Source organism: Pleurodeles waltl, chromosome 7 (genome assembly GCF_031143425.1).
Source record: "Pleurodeles waltl isolate 20211129_DDA chromosome 7, aPleWal1.hap1.20221129, whole genome shotgun sequence".
Classification (NCBI taxonomy): domain Eukaryota; kingdom Metazoa; phylum Chordata; class Amphibia; order Caudata; family Salamandridae; genus Pleurodeles; species Pleurodeles waltl.
This window is the reverse complement of record NC_090446.1, coordinates 1,488,245,852-1,488,270,544: the sequence shown is the minus strand read 5'-3', so window position 1 is coordinate 1,488,270,544 and position 24,693 is coordinate 1,488,245,852. Positions and strand designations below refer to the sequence as shown.

Below are 24,693 nucleotides of genomic sequence, written 5' to 3'. Positions count from 1 at the left end.
TTTGTTCCAGTGGAATAGATGCCTCCTCTGCAGCAGGAGCAGCATCAATGCACTGACGCTGTTATGTGGAACAGAATTGGCACATTGCCTTCAAAACATCCACTGAGATGCTTTTCCCAGCACAAGGTCCTCGCATCCCCATCAACAGCAGCCTCAACAACAATGCTGAATCTCCATATCACAGCCTCTATGCTCATTGGAATCGTGCATTGCCTTGTTTGCAGAACACACCCTGAGACTGGTCTTCACAAAGCAAGCCCCTGCACCTGGTTCTTGGACATAGTAGGAACTCACACTCTCAACCCATTTCATCTAAAAATTAATGCATTGCCGGTGCAGCATGGAGAGAATGGACTGATCACCTCTGCAGTGTGGTTCAGATCCATGCAATGCTCTATAACAAGGATTTGATGTACTTTGGTTCAGCTGTCCTGAGTCGCTGTATCCGGCCTTTCCCCAGCACCAGGTCCTCGCATCCCCGTCGACAGCAGCCTTGACAACGAAATTCTGCATCGCAGCCTCTGTGCTCATTGGAATCGCGCATCGCCTCAACTGCACAACACATCCTCGAGACAGGTCTTCACAATGCTGGCCCTAGCACCTGGATTCTTGAAGTAAGAGGAACTTGCACTTTAAACCTGTGGCATCTCAGAACCGATGCATTGTCGCTGCTGCATGGACAGAGTGAACTAATCACCTCTACTGTATGGTTTGGACCCATGCAATGCTCCTGTTGAAAAGAGGATTACTGGGGAGGGCAGGTAAGTACCACACCTAGCAATAGGCCACTAACCCCCAGTTAGGTGCAGTTTGGTCTCAATAAATTAAACCCAGCTCATCCCTTGGTAGCTTGGCAATGAGCGACAAGGCTTAACTAAGGAGACAAGTGTGTAAAGTATTTAAAAATCACAAAACAGTAAATAAGTAAAACACAAAACACAATACAAATACAACACCTATTTATAAAGATACATTATATTTGTATCTTTGAAATGACACCAAAATGTTTAAATTCAGATAAGGGGAACCAGAGATATGAATTTTTAAAGAATTATTGTTTTGGAGTTCAGAGAAGCAACTAGCGCTCAAAGGGTTAAAAAAGGGCACACTTGAAAGGGACAAATTCCAGAGTTCAGGCCACCCACAAGGTAACACTGTCACATTTACTTTCAGAAGTGTTTCTTGATTCAGGAAAGTGGTCCACAGCACTAGTCAAGGGATTGGAGGCTCTGGTTTGCCTCTTGGGGTCTGGGACTACAACTCCCACAATGCACCTCTTCAACTTATGGAGTTGCTCCAAACATCTCCAAACTTCTGGATCTTCTTCTAGAGGTCCTTTTTGGGCCATTGAAGTGTCCACAACTGGATCCAAGGTTCCAGAAGCTCTGAGTTGCTCCTTGGGAGTTGGGACTACAATTCCCAGAATGCACCTTGAATCCTCAAATGGCCACTGGACACAGGTCAGCTGGGCTCTGCTTGCAGGACTTGATGCAGGGGACTCTGGGCAACTCCTTTGTACCTGTAGCAAACAGGGAGTCCCTTCGTGAAGCAGTAGAAGTCAGGAAAAGTCCTTTTAGTGGTAAAGCCTAAGTGTGCAGCTGGTGCAGTCCTTTAGAGTGCAATGTCCAGGTGCAGGTCAGAGGCCCAGAAGGGCAGTACTTCTCCTTTGTCTTGTTCCTTGTAGGGATCTGAGGTATGGGTGCAGCTCTGCCATATTTATCCTTACTCCTGGGCGGAAAGCAGGGCAGTCCTGGTTATCCAAGCACAGGCAGGCTCCTTCCCCCTATGATGACCACTTCCTGGGAAGTGTGGCAAAAATCAATCCCAGGGAGCAACATTCTTCAAAAATCCAACATGGCTGAAAGTGATTTTTGGAGGTTAGATCTGGCTGAGCCTACCCACTAGTGTAGCTAAAAATCCTAAACACATCAATCTCCTGCCATCTACTAATCTAATCAAGAGGGCACCTAATTGTCTGGGGTTGCATGATGTGAGGGAGGTCCTGAGCTGCTCCAAATGTCCTTCCCTGCCTTTTAACACCAGTTTGGCTGTTCTCCCCCCATCCTGCATCACCATCTGCTAAGGCAAATCTCCTCCCCCAGGCACATCCTTTATGTTCAGCCCAGGCCACTTCACACCTCATCAAAGCAGCCTGGCCAGGCTGTCAGAGGCTAACCAATCAGAGAAGGGCACTACAGAGCTGAAGTTGGCAACTTTCAGGTAGAGTTTTAAAACTCTATACCTGAAGTTGTTATATTAAATCCAACAACAGCAAGTTGCAGGATTTATTATAACAATTAATGTGCTACCAAACTCAAGGTATCTGGCACGTAAAGAGGCTTTGTTAATTAAAATAAAGTCTTCCCCTTTTAGCCTATGGAGGCCATTTACTACAGTGAGGGAAAAACAAATTTGGCTATTTTACCTCATCAAGGCTTATGAAACAATTTTTATAAGGTCCCTGCTTATAGTTGGGTTGGGTTATATGACGCTCAACCCTAGTGGCACATAGGGCACACCTTAGGGGTGACATATGTAAAAATAAGGAGTTTAGGACTTTGGAAGTACTTTTAATTCCAAAGTTGATTTTGCATATGTAGGAAAGTCCTCCTTTTTTGCCCTGGTCACCCCCACACTTTTTGGACAGATACTGGTGGTTACTGACTCTTGGCTGTGCCCTGGGTACTGCTTACCAGTCCCAGGGCCAGTGCTCTGTGTAAAATGGATATGCAAATTAGGCTAATTATAATTGGCTAAATTAACCTACCTATCAGTCCCTAGTATATGGTAGGGCATGTAGGTTTAGGGACCACAGCATAGGTAGTGCACCCATAGGTGCACTGCTGAGGTGCCCAGTGTAATTTTAAAGGCAGGCCTGCCTTGCTGGCTGCTTTTAAATTAAAGTTATATGCAAATTCGACTTTGGAATTAAAAGTAGTTCCAAAGTCTTAAACTACCTTATTTTTACATATAAATCACCCCTAAGGTGTGCCCTATGTGCCCCTAGGGCTGGGTGCCATGTAACTATAAGCAGGGACCTTATAAAAATAGTTTAATAAGCCCTGGTGAGGTAAAAACAGCCAAATGTGTTTTTCCCTCATTGTAGTAAATGGCCTTCATAGGCTAGAATGGGGAGACTTTATTTTAATTTTTAAAGTCTCCTTAAAAGATAAATACCAAGAATTTGGTATCAAATTAATTGTTGTAATAAATCCCACAACTTCCAGTTGTGGGATTTACTATAACTTGTTCAGGTAAAAAGTTTTAAACTTTACCTGAAAAGTTGCCCATTTCAGCCCTGCATTGTTTTTGCTGCTGTGCTCTGATTGGCCAGCTCTAGCAAGCTTGGCCAAGCTGCCTTGATGAGGTGTGAAGTGGCCTGGCTTCACACAAAGGAATGTGCCTGGGGGAAGGAATCCCCCCTCAGCAGATGGTGAGGCAGGAAGGGGGAGGGCTGCCAAACTGGTCTTCAAAGGCAGAGAAGGACATTTGGAGCAACCAGCAACACCCCCACATCCTGCAACCCCAGACAACTAGGTGCCCCCTTGATTAGATTAGGAGAGGGCAGGAGAGGGGTGTGTTTATGATTTTTAGCCACACCAGTGGGTGGGCTCAGCCAGATGTAACCTCCAAAAATCAGATTCAGCCATGATGGATTTTTAGAGAATGTTGCCTCCTGGGATTGATTTTTGCCACACTTCCCAGGAAGTGGTCATCACAGGGGGAATGACCCTGCACCTGATTGGAGAACCAGGACCCCCCTGCTTTTCACCCAGGAGCAAGGATAAAACTGGCAGACCTGCACCCACACCTCAGATCCCCACCAAATTTCAAGAAGAAGGAACTAAAAGGAGAAGAAGGACTGCCCTGCTGGACCCCTGGCCTGCACCTGGAACCTGCACTCAGAAGGACTGCACCAGCTGCACACTTGGGCTTCACCACAAGAAGGACTTTGCCTGGCTTCAACTGGTTCAAGGAGGGACTCCCTGTTTGCTACAGGTGAAAAATTGCTATCCAGAGTCCCCTGCACCAACTCCTGAAAAAAGAGACCAGTGACCACTGACCAAAAAGGAGTTTGCGCCAGGTGCATTCTGGGAGTTGAAGTCCGCACCCCCCAAGGACCATCACAGAACCTCTGGACCCTTGGGGTGAGCTGTGGACACCAAAAGAACCTTAAAAGAACATCTGCGTGAAGCCCCAGAAGTTTGGAGAAGATTTGAGAATTTTTGAAAAAAAGCTCCAGAGAGGGACCGACCCGCCGCGGAAATTCTAGCCGGCTTGCCTCAACCGCGACCTGGCCTGACTTCGTGGTTCGTCCCGGTAAAGAAAACCCTCCAAAAAAGAGACTAAGTCCGAAGGTAAAAAGTTGACTGGGACCTCCCAGCCATCGTATCCGAGAAGGGCTCCACGGACGTCGGATCAAGATCCAGGTTTACCCCGGTCGAAGGATTTTCATCTCGAAAAAACGACTAAGTCCGAAGGTAAAAATCACCACCGAGGAAACCCACTTCGCGTATCCGGACAAGGGCTCCAGGAGGTCTGATTCAACTGGCAGGTTCGTCCCGGTGAAGAAAAATTTCAAAAAAGAGACTAAGTCAGAAGGTAACTTTTTAACCGAGGCCTCCCGCGACTTGTAGCCGAGCAGGGCTCCATCGCGGTCGGCCTGAAACTTTGACTTTGCCCCGGTCCTGGTGCAACCAGATGACCCGATTGGCACTTTTTGTTTCTAAGAGCTAGAAAAATAATAATACTTTAAAAATTCATATCTCCGGTTCCCCTGAACCAATTTTATTCGTTTTTGTGTCATTTTAAAGATAAAAATGTAAACTATTTTTATAAATTGGTTTTGGATTTTTAAACTGTTTCCTGTGTTTTATTTAATTACTGTTTTGTGATATTTGAATGCTTTACACACTGTCTCCTAAGTTAAGCCTTGACGCTCGTTGCCAAGCTACAAATGGTTGAGCTGGGATTAATTTACTGAGACCTAACTGTACCTAGGTGGAGGTTAGTGGCTTGTTGCTAGGTGTAGGTACCTACCTGCCCTTACCAATAACCCATTTTCCAACAGCATAGAACTTTAGTTTAAAAGCAGCCAGCAAGGCCAGCAAGCCAACGACACTGAGCACCTCAGCAGTGCACCCATGTGTGCACTACATATGCTGGGGTCCCTAACCCTACGTGCCCTACCATATACTAGGGACTTATAGGTAGGTTCACATAGCCAATTATAATTAGCCTAATTTGCATACTCATTTTACACAGAGCACAGGCCCTGGGACTGGTTAGCAGTTCCCAGGGCACCATCAGAGTCAGAAAAACACCAGCAAAAAATGAAAAATGGGGGGAAAAGTTAGGGGGCTCTGCAACAGCTCCACAACCAGGATTGAAAGTATTTTGGTTCAGCAGGCCTAACTGAGGCGGTCAAAAGACCGCTGCAGCCATTCCGACCTTCCCGCTGGGCCAGCAGGCGCTAACAATGTTAGCGCCCGCCGGCCCAGCGGGAAGGGGGCCTGCAACACTGAAGCCGGCTCCGAATGGAGCCGGCGGTGTTGCAGGTTTGCGACGGGTGCAGTTGCACTCGTCGCACTTTTCACTGACTGCTAAGCAGACAGTGAAAAGCAGGCTGGGGCCCTGTTAGGGGGCCCCAGGACGCCCGTTCCCGCCAGCCTCTTCCTGGCGGTGAAAACCGCCAGGAACAGGCTGGCGGGAAGGGGGTCAGAATCCCCTGGGCAGCGCTGCTTGCAGCGCTGCCCTGGCGGATTCGCCCAGCCGGGGGAAATCCGGCGGGAAACCGCCGGACCCGGTTTTCTGACCGCGGCTTTACCGCCGCGGTCAGAATGGGCTGGGAAGCACCGCCAGCCTGTTGGCGGTGCTTCCATCATTCGTGGCCCTGGCGGTCTTGGACCGCCAAGGTCAGAATGACCCCCTGAGTCTCTGTATCCAGCCCAGGCTCCATTGTGGTCGGCCTGAACTTTGGACATTGTCCCCGTCCTGCGTTATTAACTATTGTTCTATTGTTCTAACAAGGTGTGGTATCTTTTTGTGTGGTGTTTTCACTGTTTCACTGTTTGGGATTTTGCACGATTACTTTACACATTGCCTCTAAGTTACGATTGACTGCTCTGTTCCAATGTATCAGAGAGTGAGCACAGGTTAATCTAAGGTTTGCCTCAAACTTACCCTGACTAGGATTGTGGTTGCTGTTTGACTAAGGTTCACACCCCAGTCAACCAACAACCCAATTTTGCTACAATGTAATATTCTGGTTTGTCAATAGGGTTCTTTTGTTCATGCCATGATGACTCTGCCAGTTCTCTTTTTTGCTATGCAAGAATTGTCTAAAAGAAATCCTTGGTTTTCGGAGCAAAACAGAAATTTTGAATAATAATCCATGCAAATGAATAAAGAACGAATTCTGGTTTGTAACACAATATCATGGTTCCAGCTTCATTGGATTTCTAAGGAGAACTGTATTTTCTTACGATAACACTCCTAAAAGGAATGCTTTAGTACTAATAGATTTGTGAACACTCGAAAAAACTTCTTTGGACTTCTTTAGCGCTCTCTTTTATGTATGGATTAGTGTTGGATGTATGGTCTCTGGGCAGTAGGACCAATAGGAGGTAGAGTGCTATTTACATATATTGTAAGCACTAACACTAGTGCAGCTGCTTGGTGGCCAATATTGCTCTTCCAGGGTTTTCAGGAATTTGTAATACTTTCCCTTTCTAGAAGGGATGCTGCTTGGTTCCATTTTGATTTTTTGCTGCTCACTTGGGCCTCAGAATTATTTCAGATTCTGACTACTCTGTATAACTTTGCATTTGAGGCTTCATGGCATTTGTTCTGTACCATATTTATTGAGTGGTCCCAGTTACTTATAATTTTACTCTGCTTAATGGATTTTGGGGATGGGTTTTTTAGTGCAAGACCAACTTGGTGGAGAACCATTTGAGTTTTTTTTTTGGTAATCTAAATCTTTGAGTGTCCTGAATGTAGGGATATGGTTCTGCTTCCACCAGTACAACTCTGAATTGAGGGCAGTGAGACTTCGGACTCAACACCATTTTTAGGGGTGGCTGAACTGATTTGTTGCCACCACCGGAGCTCCAGTAGGCTTCTCTGTGGGGGACCCCTTTCTGGCAAGTTATCTACTACAGAGCTTCTATCTAAACAGTATCAAAACTCCAAAGACATTTAGGGTCATATTCATGGCCTGATTTATGTCGCTCTTGCACCATTCAACGTGATGCAAGAGAAATGCAAACCTTAAGTGACATTTATGAAGCCACACAAGGCCAGATTGTGTTGCCCTGCTTGGCTTCATAAATTGTGAGTAATGTAACGCACCACAAATCGCTGAGTTACATTACTCTGCACTAGGGAGGCATTTCCATGGGTGTTGCAGGATTGATCCAACACAACATCCATGTATTTTGAAGCATTACTAGATTTATAAAACTGTAACGTTAACAAGAAGAAATATATTTATTTCTCCTCGCTTTTTCTCTTTCTATGTGTGCTGCATTCTACATTCTGCAGCACACGTAGGAAGAGCAAAAAGCCTCTCATGATTGATTTTGTGAAGGAAGTTGCCCCTAGTGAAAGGGTGCCTGCATTGGTGCAAGGCTGTCAATGCACCACCATAGGGGGGAAGGACAGGAATGCACCATATTTTATAAATACGGCACATTCCTGCCCTTTCCCTGTGATGCAGGGCAGAGCAGCAAGGTGACTTGTTGCGTTGCTCTGTGGCACAAAGCCAATAAATATGGGTCTAATGGCACGCCTTCTGATGTTGATGTTGTTTTTTCTGCTCATGCGTGATGCAATTGGCATGGTGCATAAACAGAAAAAGCCACAATCGTAGGAAAAGTCCTACATTCATTGGAGAAAAAACATCTCAATTTATTGGTCATATTCTCTATTTTCAAACTACTACCCGTTGCCCTCCCACATTTCCATAATACTACTAGAGCTTTATGTGCATAGGTTTATGAACACTTGGGGAATAATTAAATAAGTTTAAAAGCAATAACCAGAACATTTTGACCAGAATTACTGATTCCCCTGATTTTTGATTCTCATGGAACCTGATGTTCCCACATATAATAACCAGCAACACAACCCCCCAAAGCACCCTCCCCAGAATTACTGATGCCCTTGACATTGGTTCTTTGGGGATGGAGTTAGCGAGAGGACACTTGTAAAGTGATCCTAAATTGGATAAAGGCATGCTTTTTAGTAGTACCGTATAGTAGCTTTCAGGGTAAATATAATGTAGATTTGCAAAGGCTGAAGATCACAAACATACGATGTCATGAGAAGTGGCGGCTCCTCCCCCCAGCTAAGAGCCACCACCAGAAAAATAAAACAATATTTAATTATAATTTTATTTTTCTGCTGCTGGCTCAGCCAGCATGTAAAAGGAGGGGTGGGGCTGGGCCATGGGAGGTGGAAGGAGGGATGGAGTGCACTAAGGGCACATGTGTTTTTGACCAGCCATCTTAAACTGGCCAAACACACATGTGCAATTAGCTTCCTCCAACTTAGCTGTGTTGAACAGCTGGGCTGGAGAAACTGCACTGACCCCAGGGCAGTGTCTGAGTGTAAGCCGCTCAGACCAATCCTGATTCTGCTCTTGTGCTAGGTTTAGCATGATTACGATTGCTGGGGGGCCTGTTCTGGTGTCACAGAGGAGCTCGGTAGCAGGAGACAGTGGTGGCGGCATCCATTAGCTTAGAGTTGTCATAGGAACTCATACACATACCTTTGGGGATTTGTTAACTACACTGTAGATGGCGAGATCGTCACCCTCTGTTTCCTTTTTATCGCCAGCTTCTTTATTAGCATCTCTTGCCCTGCAGTAAAGAAATCCACATATGTAATATCTTCACAGTTTGAATAATCTGTAACTGTTAGTGTAGGACTTCTAGAACGTATTTGCAACAGTATGCTTCAGTGTGCCCTTACATGACATATGAATAAATCTGGGTGAATGTCGGTGCGAGCACACGTGCATGGGTGTTTGCATGCATATGCATGAGCATTTGCATTCATTGTTTGCATGTTTGCATGTTTGACCAAAGGTTGACAAGTGAAGGAGTGAACATACAGCAGGGTGTAATACATATACATGAAGTTTGTATGAGGATGCATGAAAGTCCGAATGCACAGAAGTTTGGTTCGATAGTCAGTATAATTGCACATGCACCTGTGTTTGTACGCTCAATCGTGACCATTTATATGCAAAAGCATGTAAGTTTGAATGCAAATCAACAACAGTTTCAATGTTCCACTCAGCTGCCATCTGAGCAATAGCTAGCATGAACCACTCCCTAAAGCGTGATGCAGTACCAGAACTCGAAATTGCCTACAACAAAACTACTCCATAAAATCAGACAACAACCCGGTGCTCTTGTGTAAACAATGCCAAAACTGCCAGCTGTCTATACATAAGTATCAGTTTAGGCAGAAGTAAAAAATCTTTCCAGTATCCAAACATGTTTCCAAACTGGCAGGAGTACAAAATCTGGAGCACAAATTCTGCAAAAATCTTTGCTATGTAGACCTGGTTCCATACCATACTTTTCTGGCTAAACTATCCCTCGCTCTAACTTTGTCAGTATTCTGCTCCGACCTGTGTAGCTCCACTGCAGGAGTACCTCAAAGTTCCACCATCTCTTCCTTTTCTTTACCATAAACATCACACCACTACCAGCTAATCTTCTTCTCCAACCTCAACTGCTGCAAATATGTTGATTACACATAAATTATGGTAGAATTTAAAAGCTCACCCAAGTTAGATTACTGCATGATGGACCAATGCTTTCTAGTGGTAGAACCATGGATGTGAACACAATTCCAGAAACTGAATATATCAAACATTGAGATCTCTGCTGAATGGACAACCTAACTACCATCTGTACCATCTGTATGTACCACAACCTAACCCATGATTTAAAATAGTGACTCTGATGTGTTCATGGACACAAACCAGACCTATATCAAATTTCACCTTGCCTAGAGTTCGACCCAATGGTGCAAAACACCAACAGCACAGTTCTTTCTTAACTGGATTAAGCAAGAGCTGTGTATCTCAATGCATGCAATCAAATGATTCAGATGGTAAAGGGAATCCAGAAAGAAACCAGAAAGCAGTTGTGAAATAACTTCTTAGCATTAACATCAACTCACAACTTTCATCTGCTTCCCAGATTGTACACTGGCTGCTGATGACTAGACGTATAAAGTGGTTCAAAGCAAAGTGCACAGTTCATTGTGCCATTCACAGATCAGGCCCCAGCTTTTTTTGGCAACACCATGGACCTATAACACCTCATGGCTTTCCAATTTAGTGTATCCAATCTATGGCCTTTCAATTTACTCTGCTGTTATCTGTCCTATAGCAATCTAGGGCCGTCTAATTTACTCTACTATTATCTGTCCTATAGCAATCTAGGGCCCTCAAATCTACTCTACTGTTATCTGTCCTGTGAAAAATTAGGGATCTTAATTTTACTCTACTCTTATCTGTCTTATATTAACTAAATCTTGCAGTGGAGGAAACTCCTTCACATTCCAAACACCTGGGATATGGACCTTTCATTTATAACTACTACAGTATGTCAAAATTAAACCCCAAAATGGCTGAAGCTCTACAAACATAAGTGTGTCTATACTCATACTATTCCACAAAACCTCATTCCTAAAGCAGTGATGCCCCTGCACCATACACCTTCCCATAGGTTAATCTTCCCCAACATCTGGCTGAATATGCATCAATGCCTGGACTATGAAGAAGGCGCCCAGAATCTCAATGAAAAAAGAGTGCTTTGTATGCACATTAGGAGAATGAAGTGGAGTATAAACGCTTCAATACAACATAGGTGGATCTCAGCCTTGACAGAAAACACATTTGAAATGTCCACCCATGAGGATTAGAATGAACATGCATGATTATTTGTATGCATGTAACAGAGGATTAATGAAATGCCTAAAGGACTGCACACATAACCATAAGGTTTTGAATAGTCATGCTTGAGGTTGGGCTGATACATCCATGAGGGTTTTAGTTCACAGGCTTGAATATCAATGCATGTCTGAGGTTCTTCTTTGCATGCTTATGGGTTTGTATGTATGTGCATAAGACTGAACACAGAGGAACAGATGTTTTGATACATTTGTCTCATGATTGAGTGCATATTCACAAGGGGTTTTACATACCTGACTAATGGATTGAATAAGGAACCGCACTAATGTGCATACATGTGAACAGAATAATAAGCTATTGGTAGCACATGCATGAGGCTTTGAAGCTGCAGAATCAAAAGCTTGGAAAGCACATGCTTCACGGTGTATTAGATTGTGCATGAGATGTGGGATTGACTGAGGGGTTTGAATGCACATGAGAATTTGATATATAGGAATATGCATTAGCATTACCACTTGTAGGAGGGATTGAATACAGTTAGATGAGTGTTTGAGTAAACATGCAGCTGCATTTAAATGGACAGGGCTGGATAGCCTGAGGACGCACCTGGAGATTGCAAGGGATCTTTAATGCACATGCAGCAGAGTGTTTGCACACGTAGAACACTTTGAAACAGGAGATTACTCAATAATTTGCCCTGGAAGAGACTGAAGAATGCCCACTGGGACAGAGTGAATCCAGTTTCAATGATGTGCTCGCAGGATTACATAATATGACTGAATTTGGTAAAAATGTGTTTCAGGAATTCAGAAAAGCAGAACGTACCTTCTGACCTTACGACTCATCAGCCAGGCCAACAAGCATAGCCCAGCCAAGACAACAACACCTGCGATTGCTCCCCCTATCATAGGTATAAGTGGCAGTTTTGAAGAGTTCATGTCTGAAAAGAGAAAGAAAGATATCTACTTATTGCATATCCCTATTTACATGCCACCTCCAGGACCTTGCTTTGCACCCACAAGCTCAACACCCATGTGATCTACTAAGCATGACACAACACAGACTCTTCTTCGTGAAACAGAAATAGGGTAATTGAGAAGATTTCAAAGCATGAAAAATAGCTAGAAAAGTAGTAAAAAAGAAAAAGAATATAAATTATTATTATATTGTACAGAGGATGAGATTTAAGAGAAATCATTTCACATTCTTCGTGTCCCTCTTTCTCAATCCTTGGAATAGCAGATATATTTGTTCTTGATTCAGCTTGAGAATGTTGTGGACGTCTTCAATTGAAACAAAACTTAGGTAGAACTGAAATGGCAAGAATTTGGTGTCGGAAGATGAACATGCAGGTCTAAGTATGGGGAGCTTGCCCCATGGTATTTCAAGACCAACAGCTAGTGAAAATACACAAAGATAGACCACCTGTCACCTAGGTAACCAGGAAAGAAATACCATGATGGCAGATATAGGCCCTCATTATGACACTGACGGTAAATCCCGCTTACTGCCACGCTGACTGCCACCAACCTACTGCCGCCGCGGCAGACATATGCTCACCATATTATGACACACACACACACCGATCCGTCACTATTCAGCCACATACACAATTCCACCAGACCAAAGATCAGTGATAAACTGGTGGTATCAAAACCCACACCATTACAGTACAACGCCCACCACATTATGACCCACGAATCACCACAGCGGACATTCAATGGCGGTAAACCATTGCCTGTACATACCGCCGCTCCCAAAATACGCACACACATACTAAACAGCACCACATTGGACAATTCAAACTACACACACACCTGACACACATACGCACACCACACCCACACCCACACCTCTATAAAACACCCACCCACAGTACCCACAACCCTTTACAAATACAAACCATTGGCACAAGACAGACACCACAACAACAGACAAGACCACAGCCACACACCACCATCACCTATACACCACCCACGCACCTTACATCACACAGCCCAACACATCACCCTACACACCCTCACCCACACTACTCACACAACGCCCATGGCACCACAAAGACACCCCCGATTCTCAGAGGAGGAGCTAAGGGTCATGGTGGAGGAAATCATCAGGGTAGAGCCACAGCTATTAGGAGCACACCTGCAGCAGATATCCAATGCAAGGAAGATGGAGCTATGGTAGAGGATCGTGGACAGGGTCAATGCCGTGGGACAGCACCCAAGAACCAGGGATGACATCAGGAAGAGGTGGAACAACCAACGGGGGAAGGTTTATCAATCAGCAGTGTGTCCACCACTACAGGGACCCCAGTCCACACCTCGCACACAAGACAATCAGAGACCTGAGGTCAGTGGCAGTGTGCACACCGTTCAAGGGACAGAGGCACAGGACAACAGGGAAACTTGGAGGAATGCTGTGCGCCAGGGGGAGCGCAGGCCCAGGGAACCGACTCTCCAGGAGGCACTAACTAGCTCTAACTGTAACTGGTGAATGGCTATGGTTAGTACATTTAAAGTGTGAGCCTAACTATATATATATATATATATATATATATATATTCAGGTCTAAAAGTAAGCTCCAGGCCTAAACTTAGACTTTAGGTCTAAACTTTGACTTCAGATCTAAATTTAGACTTCAGGTCTAAAGTTAGACTTCAGATCTAAGTTTACCTTTGTCAATTGGGCCCATAGTTCTTAAGCCTCTTTGAAACATTCAGCATCAATGACAAATTACCTGTTCAACAAGATCTGGAGTTTTTATGTGGATTTATATAATTTACAGATTATTGTAACGCATATTGAATATTGGTTAGAATACTTGCTTATTACTTTAGTGATGTATCCCTTTATGTGTGCACTCTCTGAGTGGTTCCTTCCTTCACTGTGTTGTTGTTAGACCTGGCATCCATAGATCGGTTTCCCCTCACTTTTGCCTTCCGACCTCCTGTTTTACGATTTTTGCTGACTTCCTTTTTGCTGGCTTTAGGATTCAGGGAACTTTATCACAACTAACCATTAATAAGGTGCAAGTGATCTTTACTTAAAACAAGATAATATTGGCTTATTCACAATCAACATATTTACTTTACTTATAAGTCCCTAGTAAGGAGCACTACATCATCCCAGGGCCAGTAAATTACTAGTGGGCCTGCAGCACTGATTATGCCGCCCGTTTAAGTGACATTTTAAACATGTCTCAGGCCTGCTGCTGCAACACCTGCCTGTACAGTTTTAAACTGCCATGTCAACCTGGCAAGTTAACTTACTTGCCAGGCCAAACTTTCCTTTTTATAACCTACAGGTCAACATTAAGGTAGGCCCTGGACAGCCCATGGGCAGAGTGAAGTGTATTTAAAAGAAGGACATGTACTTTTAACTTTTACATGCCCTGGTATTGAAATAGTCTTAAATTCGTTTTTCAACACTGCAAGGCTTATATCTCCCATAAGACAACATTGGGGTTGCCTTATTACAGTTTGTAAGGGTAATTTCCAATTGGGAAGAGCTTGGACCCCCACATTTGGTGTCTCTGGAAACAAAATTTAAAATCACAACTTAAGGTGAAGTAGGGCTTTAAATTGTAATTCTGAAAATGACACTTTAAAAAATTAGGCATTTTCTTAGTTTGACCATCTGGTACCTTCCGTCTGTCACAATACATGTTTGGATTAGGGTGACAGGTGGACCTATGCATCCCCACCAGACAACCACACGCAAAGGAACCTTAGGGGTGACTGATGGGCCATCAACATCCCGATGGGACATCCTGGGCAGGATGAGAGGGAGGAGCTGACTCTTACACCTGTAAGGGTTGTGTCCTGTCCCCACACAACGGGCTGCATACCCCTCTGTAGTTAGTCTAAAGTCAGGGCAGGAAGGGAAGGGACTTGTGCACTTCAAATGCATCTCCCCCACTTCAAGAGCCCAACTGGGTATAAGTAATTAACCTCCGACACCACCAACTCAGAACATTTCTAGAATTAAGAGCATTCTACTAGGAAGAAGGACTGCTGTGCTAATGGAGGGGCTGCTATGTTGCTGAACTGCTTTGCTGTATTGGCCTGCTGGGGTATCAAAGACTTCTCTCCAACATGCACACAGGGACCAGGTCAGTGCACTGCACTCGGAACCACCGCTTCATAACCAATTCATTGCTGCTACTGTGTGGAGAAGGCTGACACTTCTACAGCATGAAGTAACCGGTACATCGCACTCAGAACTGCTGCACTTCGGAACTGGCGCTTTGCTCACGAAACTGGCACATCACCGCAGTTGCATGGAGAAATCCATGCAATGCCCTAACTGCTTGGGGTTCACCAATGCATCACTTGGCTGCAGCCTACGTCTCATTGTTCGCAACCAGGATCAGGGTACTGCTGCTCAGTGGCCCTGCGTGGGTTCTGAATCTGTTCTGATCTCCACTTCAGTCAGCCTGAACTCTTGACTGTGTCCTGATCCAGCGCGACAAATTAACTTTTTAGGCGCTTACTGCTCCTAAGTGCTATTTTTGCATTTAATCATAAGGAATTATTATCTCAACTTCTAATGATTAGATTTTTGTTGTTTCGGTTTTGTTTTTTAATAAAATTATTCTTTATTTTTCTAAACTGGTGTAGAGTCTTTTTCTGATGTTGTCTGAAGTGTTGCACAAATACTTTATACATTGCCTCTTAAGTTACGTCCGACTGCTCTGTGCCAACCCACCAGGGGGTGCACACAGTTTAATTTAAAGTGTGTTTCTAACTTACACTGACTAGGACTGTGGTTCTGCTTAGACAGGGTGTATACCTCTGCCAACCAGAAACCCAATGTCTATCAGTTGTCATAAAGAGACATCCCTGTTCATCATAGGATGGTCCTCCATATTTATCTAAATATTGTGAGGAGGTGATAAATATGCAGCGTTTATCTTCACCCATTGTTATGTGCTTATTACTATTCTATAGCTGAACTATGATATGCAATTGTATTTTGTTTTATATCTGCTGTGAGCACTTGTGGCATTTGTGTAATTTTGCTCATTAATATACATGGAAAGAAGCAGTTTTAATTTTTTCTGTCACTTCCCACACACACACATAGCACCATTAAGTAGCCTGGCAATTGCTGTTGTGCTGTGGCCCAAGGGGGGAGGCAGAACAAATGGAGCTGGTCGCAGTAACCTCCCACAAAGATGCCAGTGCACATAAGAGTAAAATATGGAAGACTCGTAAACATTTCTGCTGATACTAAGGGCCAGATGTAGCAAGGCTTTTGCGCCTCGCAAACGGCGAAAAATGCCATTTGCGAGGCTCAAAAGCCCCCACGCAATGCAGAAACGCATTTAGCGAGTCGGAACCAACTCACAAAATGCGTTTCCGACTCATAAATAGGAAGGGGTATTCCCTTCCTATTTGCGACTCGCAACGCGATGTAAGTTGATTTGTGAGAAAAAACTCGCAGTTACCATTCACTTGAAGTGGATGGTAACTGATTCGCAAACGGGAAGGGGTCCCCATGGGACCCCTTCTCCTTTGTGAATGATCACAAAAATATTTTTTCAGAGCAGGTATTGGTCCTATGGACCACTGCCTGCTCTGAAAAAAACCGAAACAAAAGGTTTCGGTATTTTTTTTCCAAGTGCAGCTCGTTTTCCTTTAAGGAAAACGGGCTGCAGATGGAAAAAAAAACTGCTTTATTGAAAAGCAGTCACGGACATGGTGGTCTGCTGTCTCCAGCAGGCCACCATCCCAGTGAGTGCCCAGACTCGCAATGGGGTCGCAAACTTTGCAAGTCACAATTTGCAAAGTACCTACATCTGGCCCTTAAACTATTGTGGCACACGTATCTCATGCTGAAAAATGCCTGTGTTTGGTTCTGTTACAAACTAAATACTAGCAACAAAATGGTCTTAAAAAACCTCAAACTCAGCAATTTAAACTTATAAAATTATGATTGCACCATTGTTTTGGGAAGGTGGTCATATTCAGAACTTTGTGAGATTTTGTTTTTACCCTAAAGACTTTTGTGTGGGAATCCTCCAGCAATGTGATGTTTTTTTCAGTGTCGGTTGTTGATCTTTGAAAGTAGGGTGAAATACATGTCCTCAATTGTAACACATTTGTGAAGTGAGTCCACATGCTTCAAGTGCTGTACCAGGTAGTCATCATCCAGAGAAATATTTTTTAAAAAATGCTGTAAAAAGTTTTTGAAACCACAATTTTCATGTCAGTTTCCCAGCTCTGAAAGGCCACCCCTTAAATATTCAAAGAAGGTGTGGAGCAATGGTCTAAGCAAGTGACTTTGGAGCTGGAAGAACCAGGTTCATGTCTAGGCATCAGCTCAACATTGTGTGATTCTGGGAAAATCACTTAGGGCCTTATTTAGATTTTGGCAGAAGGGAATACTCCATCACACACGTGATGGATACACCGTCTGCTGTATTACAAACTCCATTAGATTAATGGGATCGAGATATGGCAGAGGGATATCCACCATGTTTGTGACGGAGTACTCCCCTTCACAGAGATCTAACTCAGGCCGTTAATCTCCCGGTGCTTACGATTCAGCTCCTTGAGACCCTGACAGGTGATTTGCTGCTCTATACAAATCCTGGATTGTGAGAAGGCAGCTCTGACTATCTGATCAATCTGGATTTTTTGCTTTTGGATCATGTGGTTTTTGACCTTTTACTGTGAGGAAGCCTCATAGCCTGGTACTCAGCCACAGTAAACTCATAGGAAAATGGACTGTGCATCTTTATCATCAGTGCCACCTTTTAGGACAAGGGCGCTGCAATGTAGCAAGAGTAAGAGGCACAGGGTGTGTGCACCCAAGTGAGGGCTGTGCAGGGTACAATCCTGCTGTGCGCATCCCAAGAACTGGTGACCTTGAATAGGCCTTATGATGTAGGTGTAAACATATAGGGAAAACCAGTGAGCTTAACTGTCTTGACTGTAGTGACACTCCATTATACTCCTATTGGAAAGGCTATTCTAGGGTAAAACACCAGTTCCCTAGGGTCCATAGACTCCAGAGATGCACCTATGTACAATGTAACCTGTATTAAAAGACCACTGCTGTAGAGTACAAAAGCATACCTGTACAGCGTATAGGTCATCCTGAACTGTCATATTTCTCTGAGTCAGCTCAGGATCAGACCCCAGGCCTTTTGTGACCCTGCAGGGCTGGTTTACTTACTTTTCTCCCCAGCTGCAGGAACAAAGGCCTCGAACTTCACAGCTAGTATTTGGGTTTTGACAATGCTTAGGTCAGTTCTTCAGGAGGATGGGACTGGGTGAAATTGCTCTGTGTTAATCAGCCAACTGTCATCCTGTGGCGGGAAGAGGGTTTGCCCCATGGCCCTCATCAAGGAGGGGGGCCCAGACATCTGGAGCCAACCAGGAAGGGGTCTCCTTTGATGATTTGCTTGGGAAGGGCCCTGACAGGGATGTTAGTAAGGAATGGAGCTGAGACCCCAGAGCACATGTGGCGAGTGACCCCTGGATGACACCATTTTGAAGTGTCCCAGAATCCTGTGTAGGGAGGTTGAAACAGTAGCAGAGAGGTGATGTGGCAACTCAGGATAGCCCAGGGTGCATTTCTGCTGGCCACTCCCACCCTTCCTTACAAGGACTTGCACAGGGAGAAGAGCTTTCTCTTGGATGTGGTTTTGCTGGGGAACACAGGGACTGGAGGCTGACACCATGGACAATTGGAAGGAGAAGCCCTCTTACTGTCCCCAGGACCAAAGACTCTGTCTCTGATTGACCCCACGACCAGTGGGGAAAAGACTGGGCTTTGCACCGGGAGGAGAGAGTCCCAGAAAGACCAAGGAGAAAGGATGTTGCAGGAAGCATGTGAAACCACCTTCCTGCAAAAGCCACCAACCTTTTAGGCCAGAGTCTTCATGAAAGTGCTTCAGGTGGGCAGGGCTCACCAACAGGAGCAAAATGAGCCAAAGACAGTCCAAATCGGACCAACAGGACCTAAAATATCCCTGTATAAAATTTGGCAACGTTTGACCCTTGGGTGGGTTGGCGACGAAGGCGTGGGGCTTTGCTGTCAATTTGAGCCTAGCCCCGGTGGGCTGCTCCCAAGAAGAAAACATGCAGAGTAGTGCCATTGCGTGTCTACTGGTGAGAAGAATGGTGCGAGGGAGTGCCGTCGCTCTCCCTCGGTTCTGAAGAGGGGGACCCAGGACCCCATCCGTGGGCCTCACCAGTAAACAGAAGTTAGGGAGCACCATCGCACTCCCTCTCCCTGGGCCAGTGAAAGAAGAGAAGATGAGGAGCACCGTTGCGTACTTTGCAAAGCTATACAGGGGACCAGAATGCCATCCCTGGGCCAAGACGAAGAGTCCAGAATGGGGAGCAATGTCACACCCGGCGAAGGTGAAGCGGTGGCCCAGGACCCCATCCCTGGGCTCTGATGGTCAGAGAAGGAGGGAGGAGTGCTGCCATGCTCTCCCATGCAACTAGGAAGGCTGCAGCATCACATGCATTTGCCCGCTGGAGCTGGCAGACGAAAGTGAAGAGCTGGCTCCTGCAGCAGCACTCAATGGTGCTGGCCCTGCAGGCCATGCAGGAAGCTGATGAGTGCAGCTGGCGTGGGCTCCCCGACCTGCTCTCCAACATTGATAAAGGCCACAGATGTACGGATAGGACTGGACACCAAGAGCAACAGTGGAAATGCAGTGTAAAGCTGCAGAAGAAAAGAAAAAGCAAAGTAACAAAGCAAATCACAGTGGCTCTCCATAAAGCAGCGGGAGAGCCACTCATCGAATATGCATGCTCTTGGAAGCACACGCCATAATGCCTTGCGAGGCCTGGCTGCATTGTTTAAAGAAAATGTCACTTGTTTTGGCGCTGTGGTGGCCCCAGGAGAGTGGGGTCACCACCAAAATGATCACAAAGTGTGGGGTGAGCTGTAGGAGGAGTGCAGCTTCCCTCCAATAATGGGACTATGTTAAAAATGTAATCTTTCATCTGCACTGTGATTCAGATTCTCATATATGTTGCAAGCACACTCTAGGGGTGAAAGCGTATAATTGCAAAGTCTTTTAATCATAAATGGGATTAAATTGCGTTTGTCAGGTTGACATTCATGATGACTACACTACACTCCCCACCATGCTTAGACATTGCTCTTGCTGCTAAGGCTTTTTTGTATATGGGAACTGACAGCCACTCATGATTATAGTGTGCCTGCTTTATTACCAGTACTAGGTGCCCTCAGTTGTGATTAGATGTAATTATTGCCTTTATTCCTATAGTGAAATCCATATTTAAATGATGAGGTAGACCCTCACTTGCTTTGCTCTTACTCAAAGACTGTGGCTTTTAGGGACAAGCTGATGCTTAAACATGTGAGCTGTGGTACTGGACACCTCTGTAGGGAGGGGTAAGAATGATTATGAACTGTCATCCAAAAGCAATTGCATCAGCCTTTGTATATTTGTAAATTGTTACATCGTATTAAGTAGTGTGTGTGTAATGAATTAACTTTTTCATTTTTCTAAAGAAAAAGCGCAGACTGGACAATCATTTAGTGAGTGTTATTCTTGTGCAATTGTGAATGGTGATTACTAGCCCACACCACTTCCTTTGAGTAAGTCTTGGACTGCTTTGCTTCGCCACCCTGTGAGAGTCATGTGCTGCAATAGGGTGTTTGGTTCCCAGTGGAGGACAAATGTGGACCCATTACTTATGCAGGCCACATGCCTAATGATCCATTTTCTAACATGGATTTATTTATCTATTTAAAACCTTTCATGGAGAGCCAAGCCAATGAAACCTGACACTCCCCCAGAATTTCACACTTCTTTTAAAAACTGTGCTATGGGTTCCTTTATATGTCACAAATTACCTCCACTGTCCCCTGGCCAGCATTTTGTGATGCCTGTAAGGCCATGCATATGCCATGACCTGTAGGGCAGAAAATACCTCTATTAGGTCAACCCCAACGCTTGGCCATGGTTGCCTATATATTGTGGCTGTCCTTTTTTATGTCAAGGATTACCTCCAATGTGCCAGCACCAGCATTTTTCCAGAAAAGCGCATTATGCCAAACGCCTATCTCCAGTATGTCTGTATGTCACAATCACTTACATTTACTCACTGTCATTCTCACTCATTCTCTCTCACTCATGCATTCAATCTCACTCACCATTATTCACTCTCTTGCTTTCACTTATTAGTTTCAATCCCTCATTCTTACTCATTCACACTCACCCTCACTCACTCTTAATCTCACTCACTAATTCTCAATCAGGCAAGATTTTCTCACACACTCTGACTTACTCATTCTCACTCATGTTAACCTCACTCACTGTCACTCACACTCTCCCACTTTCACTCCCTCTCACTCTCTTACACTAACACACTGTCATTCCTTCTCTTTCACTGTTTTACTCACTTGCAGTTACTCGTCCTCCCATACACTATTTTTTGCTCACTCACGTTCACTTGCACACAGACATGTACATACACCTCCCACATACATGTTTGCACACAACATATATTTAAAAGCATTTTTGTACTTACTGCAGTTGCATACACATGTCCTATTCCAGCTCTTCAGCCACAACTGACCCTTAAGGCAGGCCTACAGTTGAAACAGGAAACGGAAGCCTCAAACTCACACATTTGCAGGTTCCAAGTTTGACCTTCTTGCTTTTAATCCCACCCTCTCCTACATTTCTTGACAAGTTAGAAAGGGTGGGATAACAGGCTGATTGTTTTATAGTCCAGACATTGCAAGGTTTAAGCCCGAAGCACCAGGATCTTGATTTAATAGAGATGCTACAGTATGTCACAAATAAGAAAGACCCTGGTTGTGGCACACCCTTGAGACCAGGGCGAGGACTTAACAAGCTGTAGACAATCTGTCTTGTGACTGGCGCGGGTATCCCTTTGCATCAGCATTAGCCATCAGACAAATGTTGCTGACAGCCTCAGGCTGCTTAGTCCTTATTTATAGTGAGGGTCAGAATTTTTATTACACTAATAGTAAAGGATAGTCTATTATTCACTATTACTGTTTTAAAAATGAGTTAGAAAAGAAGGAATGGAGACCCCTAACACACATAAGGATGTGACGCTCCCGGGTGTCCTCCATTTTATAAGGGTGCCCTCAGTGTTAGAGGTCTGTGAAAATCGCATTATTTGATATGTCATTTTGGCAAAATTACATGAAATTACACCTAATTATGCCAAATACAAATTTATCACTTAGCACTATAGTTTCGCAGGAAATGCATTCCCGCATCAAAGCAAGGGTCTAAGGATGCATTTCAAACTAAAAAAAACATGCACAAAATAGCACTACAAACAACAGTTGTACACATTTTGTGGTTGCCTTGTGTGGGGGATACATTCTTATATTGAATGACATGGTCAAGAAAAGATTTTAATACAAATGGCATATAATGATGCAATACAGTGCAATAATATATTTTGGGGAATTTCACGTAACAAGGGTAACACAACATTCCAAAACGTCCATGAATTATAGTGCCATTAATTAAATTTTGACCAGACCTATTCAATATTTCAGGAACAAGATTATGCAATTCATCCTATCCAAATGGAATAGATGGCTTGTATGCCATAAATTATTACTTTTAATATGTCAGTGCCAGCATCTTTTATGTTTGAGCCCTCCTGAATGCCATAGTTATCCTGCCTTATGCCCAGGGTACCTCCAATGTGCCAATGCCAGCATTTTACCCATATGCGAAGAATTTCCATATGCATATCCATGCCTAAGATGCCTAATATAACCTCCAGTATGTCAACATCAGATTTTTGCCATGGCTGTTCCACATGCCAAGTATTACCTCTAGTATGCAACTGACCTTATTTGGTCACAAGCGCAAGTTATGCTAAGAATTGTCTCCAATATGCCAGTGGTATCATTTTGCTATGGGTCCCTCTGGGCTAATGGCAAATTCAAGAGCATAATACTACTATCTCACTCATGAACACTTATGTTTGCACACTCATAGTCATTCTCACTCGCTCACAGTCATTGTCAATCACTCTTCTCTCATTCATTCTCACTAGCTCACTTTTACTCACTAATACTCATTTATTCTCGCTCGCTCTATGCCCCTAACTATTTTGCTTTCACTGCCTCATTCTCAATCATTCACACTCACACTCACTTGCACTCACATTCTCTCACTCATACTTTTTCACTCAATTGATCAATTCATTATTAAGTACCTCATCAACACATAAAGACATAGCTCAGATTCCTACCTTCAAGTAAAAGAAATCTAAAACAATGTATGACAAATATACCTTAGTTGCAAACTAGATTCAGGGAATAATTTTGGGTCTTCATTAACAGATTTACTGTACAAATCTTGAGACAGCAATAACCACTTGAAAACTGGTGTCCTGCTTACAAATCCTTACTGCTATCCAATAGTGTTTAATCACCAAGGACTGACATATTTGGGCAATCAATTTGCTTCTAGGTAAGCCATGCAAAAAAATACTATGTGCTCCTAATTTTCTTTAGAAAGTTGCACACAGGAGAAAGATTTTACTTATGTTTGCCACCTTGTAAACGAAAACAGGAAGCAGAAAAACACTACGCCTAAATTTTATATATAAAACCCTTATTCAAGGAAGATCAAACCAGGTTCTGAAATGGTTAATTCACTGTCTTTTAAGAACTGTGTGTATTTTGTTACATCTATAACAGAACTTCTATATGAATCTTGTTCATTTGTTTTGCAAATACATAACAAATATAAATGGGGTTTAGGATTTGCAATGTGAGATACATGTTTCAGACCAAGATTGAGTCATAAATAGATGACATTTGCATTCTTTGGTGATTTCCATTGAGATTCAGTGGTTCTAAGGTTTGGGTCCATACAGTGCAGGACTTACAGGTTGGGCTTGAAAAGTTTCCAAGTCAGGTAATATGAAATGTAGTTTTGAGTAGCTTATAAATGTAAGAATGGCAGCGGTTCAATGGTTGAAAAGTAAATGGCTCTGTACAATTTGGGTAGATAATGCAGATAAATTTGACAATCTGATACCCATATAATCAATTTCTGGGATCTTCTCTAGTGTAGTGTTACAAATATGCATCAAACCCTGAAGATCTATGGGAATGAAAGGCCATAAATGTAGTTTGAGAAGCACCAATTTCGAGACCATATGATGAACAAACTGCCCAATGTTTCAAGAACCATAGGCGTTTTGGAGATCAGCAATATGTCATCCAAAAGCCCAATCACAATCAATGGAAACACAAAGATCAATCCAATAACAAAGAGATAAAAAACGTGTGGGTGTAAGCACACATCCCTGCAGCACTCCCCTGTTAATAGTAATGTGCTTGGTTACCTTTCCAGAGTACCCCAGCGGACCTGTGCATAGTTGTTGGACTACAGCCACATTATTACATTGAGTAGATTTAGGGGAACACCTTGGTCAAATAATATTTTCCATATCTTTGTGGGAACACCTTTTGTCAAATAATACTTTCCATAGCTTTGGTCTCAATGCCAGATCAAATACTGCCTGTAGATCTACAAAACCAGTGTACAAATGGCCTTGGCTCACGACCGCTATTTTCCATTTAAGAAGAAGGAAATGGAAATCCTGAACGACAGTGCTGACCTTGGCCTAAATCCCACCTGGAAAAGAGTCAATATTTGTATTTCTACCATCCACAATGTAAACTTGTCTAGTAGCTGCTTAATACATATCTTTTGAACATTGTGCAAAGAGATTTATTGGCTTTGGATTTGTT

The 24,693-nt window shown here is 43.8% G+C and overlaps 1 protein-coding gene across 1 annotated transcript in view; it reads right to left on the bottom strand.

Annotated features, from left to right (window-relative positions):
• Positions 1 to 24,693, bottom strand: part of LOC138246552 (myeloid cell surface antigen CD33-like) — a 248,615-nt gene that overhangs the window by 47,189 nt on the left and 176,733 nt on the right. The window contains exons 5-6 of the mRNA XM_069201222.1: positions 11,762 to 11,876; positions 8,774 to 8,864 (exon numbers count right to left, since the gene is read on the bottom strand). Coding sequence (XP_069057323.1) covers positions 8,774 to 8,864; positions 11,762 to 11,876 — 206 coding nt within the window. The remainder of the gene's footprint in view (positions 1 to 8,773; positions 8,865 to 11,761; positions 11,877 to 24,693) is intronic.